Raw genomic sequence first — 4734 nt, 5'->3', positions numbered from 1 at the left:
TTTCATTTTTATTTCTCTAATCAATAACAATAAATATATGGGGCAATTGTGTTCTTACCCTTATTTTGGAGTGAAACTGTGATTTTGCCCTTATTTTTATAACTTTGTGATTTTGCCCTCACTTTTTGATTGTGAACATTGTGTTTGCCCCTATTCTGTTAAGAGCACTTAACGGTGTGAAATCAGCTATAAAAGGACATGTATACCCTTGCAGATTTGCCCCTATTTTTGTTAGGACTTTGTGATTGTACCCCTATTTTCACATTAAGCATTTTGACAGAAATTTGACAACAAAACTTGATTAAATTTGCATATATTTTAAATTTGATCGAATTTTGACAGTATTTTGACACAACTTGACAACATTTTGACACAACTTATATTTTCAAGCAGAAATCATATATTACAACCATAACATAGCATCACATAGTACGTCCAGATCATACATCACATGGAAACATACATGTCCAACAGAAGCACCAATACATATCCAACAAAACCAACAACTAATAGATAATTATTATGTGTCCAGTCCAAAATATCACATTCAAGCACCAAACCATGCAGCTAGCCTTCCTTCTTCTCTTCCTCTTCCTCCTCCTCCTCCCCTTCCCCTTCCTCTTCCCCTTCCCCTTCCCCTTCCAATTGGTGGTCTTCCTCCCATGTCACTTGCACTTGCACTAGCACTTGCACTTGCACTTGCACTAGCACTTGCACTTGCACTTGCACTTGTATTTCATGTGAAAGGAGTAAAAATATGTTAGTAGACAAGTTGATGGTAAACTAAGTAAAAATCAGCAATGATTAAGGAAGCAAAAATCAATTATGATTATGTAAGAATGAGAATTAATGCAAATGAGTACCAATGCATGACTTACTTTGATGTGTGTGTAACACTTGGATCATTGCTCCCCTCTCCTGATGTATTTTCTGAAGATGAAAGCCTCCTCTTTTGACTAGCTGTGAGACCTCCTTGGCAATGCTTGGCTGTATGTCCTAGTTCATGACATTCGGTGCATTCTCTTCTCTTCCTAGTGTGTGCCTCATCAGATGCCTTGATCCTGGATACTCTTGGTCTCCCAGGTTTCCTTCGCAATTTAGGCTTCTTGATTTTGCAACCTATGTCAACACGTGGCCACTGATGCTTCGATGTCATTGGATTAAAAACACCTGCATATGCCTTTCTGAACCTCTCAACAGAGAAGTATTCATGGACAAAGTCATCCATATGTACCTCCCTACTAAGCTTTGCAATGAAAGCTAAAGCATGGCTACAGGGCTTTCCAGTCACTTGCCAAACCCTACAACTACATGTCTTCTGCTCCAAGTTGATTGCATGCCTGATGGTGGACACAGTTACTTCAGTTGTTCCAGCTCCACATGTCAAGACCTCATGGTCCTTAATAGTCTTGCTTTTAGCATTCAAAGACTTAGTAATAGCTGGGATTATTCTGCCCTCCATGTTACTACCAATCTTTCCTCTCAAATGAAACTTGGTTATGATCATCTGTCTTATCTTGTCATGCATGTCCACAATCTGCATGTCCTTGGTTTTTGACACCCAGCTATTGAAACATTCAGAGAGGTTATTATTGATTTAATCTACCTTGCAGTCATCAGAGAATTTGCTTCTACTCCACACATATGGATGATTGTTATCCAACCAGGAAAGTGCATCAGGACTCTTCTCCTCTATCTTCCCCATGTGGTAATTGAACTTATCAATTGTGAAGCTCTCGGCGGCTGCCCACATATTCTGAGCAAACAAGGGACCATAGTACTTTTTCTTCATGTTCTTCCACAAGTGCCTCATACACTCTCTATGTTCCACTCCTGGGTACACATCATCTACAGCCCCTTCTATTCCTTTGCCTGCATCTGTACTGATTACCAAACCTGTATGAACATAATAGTATTATGGTAGTAATTCAAAGATAAAACTTGAAAGATGCAACTTGAGAGATGAAACTTGAAAGATGAACAAACCTATAGGAGTTCCAATAGCTTTCTTCAAGTTCTGGATGAACCATGTCCAACTTTCCTTAGACTCTGTCTCAATCACTCCATATGCAACTGGAAATAACCAGTTATGACCATCAACTGCAACAGCTGATGCCAACTGACCTCTTGACCTTCCTGTCAAGTGAGTGGAGTCCATGGCAATGTAGGGCCTGCATCCTTGCAAAAAACCATCAATACATGGTCTAAGAGCAACAAAGAACCTCTTGAAACACACATCCCCATTGTGCTCTTCTGTGTCTAACTCAATGATACTGTCAGGTACTGATTTGAGAAGCTCAGCGCGATAAGTAGGTAGCAAATCATAACTGTCATCCCACTTCCCATTTATCATGTCAAGTGCTCTCTCTTTGCCTCTGTATACCCTGTCATATGGAACATCCATCTTGTACTTCTTCTTCAGCTCATCCTGCAACTCCTTAGGTCCCATTGTGGGTTTGTCCCGCAACAAGTCCACCACTCTGTCAGCTACCCATTTATTTGAGGCCATCGTGTCACCACATTTGTTGAATGAACCACAAGTGTGCTTTGGTCCACTCGTCTTCACCTGCAAAAAAAGAATGCATAAAAGAACTATTTTGTGAGTAATTGTCATCTCAACTTAATGAATAAATCTTAAATTCTAAAAAAAAATTACATATCTGAATTTACCTTGCATCCAATGTACTTCTTGCTGGTAGATGCATAAAACTGCCACTTGCAACCCTTATATGCTCTCTTGCATATGGCTCTAAATCTTTTCTTATCTTTCTTGACGATATGGAAAGCACAATCATTCAAGATAGCATGATGGGTAACTGCTGACTTGCACTGATCAACATCTGGGAATATCACATCATTATCAATACATGGATCATCAACATCATATGAAAAGACAGGAACATCGTCCTCATCATCCTCATCAACTATTTCACAATCAGGATCATACTCAGGGTCATTGCAATCAGAGTCAGAGTCAGATGATGCAGCCAAATCAGTGTCATAGCTGCTATCACTTAGTGCCACAAGTGATTCAGTGTCAAAGTAGATGTCATCCTCATCAACTCCTACCGTCTCCTCATCATGTGCAACTTTTCTTTTGGACTTTTTGGCTTTCTTGGTAGGCTTCTTGGTTGTATCTCTCTCATTGGTGACTCTCTCATTTGTGGGTGTCTCATTTGTGGCTCTCTTAATTGTGGCATCTCTCATGTCTTGAGTGGACTGGGTTAAATAAACAGGAGGATCCAACTCTAGAAGTGGAGTACTCGGAGTTTTTATTACTCTATTTCTTACTGTAGGGTGACATCTACGTTTTGTGGGTGAAAGCTGCAATGGACCTTCAAAATCATTGATCTGGGCGTCGATGCCCACGACTCCTTTCTCTAGGTTGAGTTGAAACCACTCTTGCAATTGTTCATCAGTTTTAATCTCAAAAGAGGCATCGTCCAAAGAACGCCAGAAAGTTATGTATTGCTTAGAACCCCACATAAAGTGCTCAGCTATGTGATCAACTAATTGCAACAACCCAAAGTGGTGTCTATCAACATGTGGTGTCAAGGTTTTACTCCTGCAATATGTCTTTGGCCCTCCATCCGGCAAACTGAAATATGACCGAACTTTAACAACAAGTTTCAAATCGCTGTTAATTGGCCTACAAATCATAGCAAAAGATATACAATTAGCTAAATAATCCTAAACACCGAAGCTAATTCGTCCAACACACTCAATTTAATTGACATTCATCAAATCTAGAAACAATCACAAGAATTTACCTAGCCTCTCCACACTTCATTGCTTCACAGCTGTTGTTTCCTTGTCCCAACAAAGAAATCTGTATAAGCATGTACAACCCAATAAGCATTTTAGTAAGCATTTCCCTCATCCAAATACAGGATGTGATATTTGAGCACCATAATACCAGGTTCTAATACTATCAGTTTTCCCTCATTTCATTCCCAGAAGTGAAATCTTATTCTGTTAATACTCAAAAACAGTGATATTCTAATATAATGAAAATGAACAGATTTGGGAGTTTGAAGACAGGTAAAATTTGACATCTGAATCCTACTCAAAAACAGTTTGAAGACTTGCTCCATTCAGTGAGGTCTTCCAAACATTGTCCTCTGCTCCTTGATATTACTTTGGCAGTCAGGGAGACAAGCTAAAGATAGTTTCTGAAGTCTTGAACTCTTGAGCTGGTAGAGGACAGCAGGAGAAGAGGATAACTAGCGGAGTAGGAGTGGTAGATTAGGAGTGGTACACTGAATATGAATACTCACTGAATGGTAGACTAGTCGAGGATGGTATCCAGCCGCCCGCAGCAACGTGCCTCCGCCCAGCCGCCCGACCAACGCGACGCTCCAGCACCGCGCTTCCGCCCGGCTCGCCCGCAGCTACGCGCTTCCTCCCGGCCGCCTCGCCCCCGCAGCTACGCTCGCTCGCCCGCCGACGCGCTCGCTCGCCCGGCCCGCCGACGCGCTCGCCCGACGACGCGCTCGCTCGCCCGGCCCGCCGACGCGCTCGCCCGCCGACGTGGCCGCTCGCCCGCCGACGCGCCCGCCTTCGCGCTCGGCCCGCCGACGCGACCGCTCGCCCGCCGACGCGCTCGCCCGCCGACGTGCTCGCCCGCCGACATGGCCGCTCGCCAGCCGACGCGCCCGCCTTCGCGCTCGGCCCGCCGACGCGCTCGGCCGCCGACGCGCTCGCTCGCCCGGCGCCGCGCCTCCGCCTGAGCTA

General features: G+C 43.5%; 1 protein-coding gene across 1 annotated transcript; it reads right to left on the bottom strand.

The window, feature by feature from the left end:
- Positions 1–874: 874 nt before the first annotated feature.
- On the bottom strand, positions 875–3207 carry LOC133890252 (uncharacterized). Its single transcript, XM_062330686.1, has 4 exons — positions 2671–3207; positions 1987–2566; positions 1665–1896; positions 875–1565 (listed from the first exon to the last, which is right to left on the bottom strand). Exons 1-4 carry the CDS (start codon positions 3205–3207, stop codon positions 875–877), a joined length of 2040 nt encoding a protein of 679 aa, XP_062186670.1.
- Between the last annotated feature and the right edge of the window lie 1527 nt (positions 3208–4734).

Source organism: Phragmites australis, chromosome 14 (assembly GCF_958298935.1).
Source record: "Phragmites australis chromosome 14, lpPhrAust1.1, whole genome shotgun sequence".
Classification (NCBI taxonomy): Eukaryota; Viridiplantae; Streptophyta; class Magnoliopsida; order Poales; family Poaceae; genus Phragmites; species Phragmites australis.
This window is presented reverse-complemented; position numbering and strand designations above follow the sequence as displayed.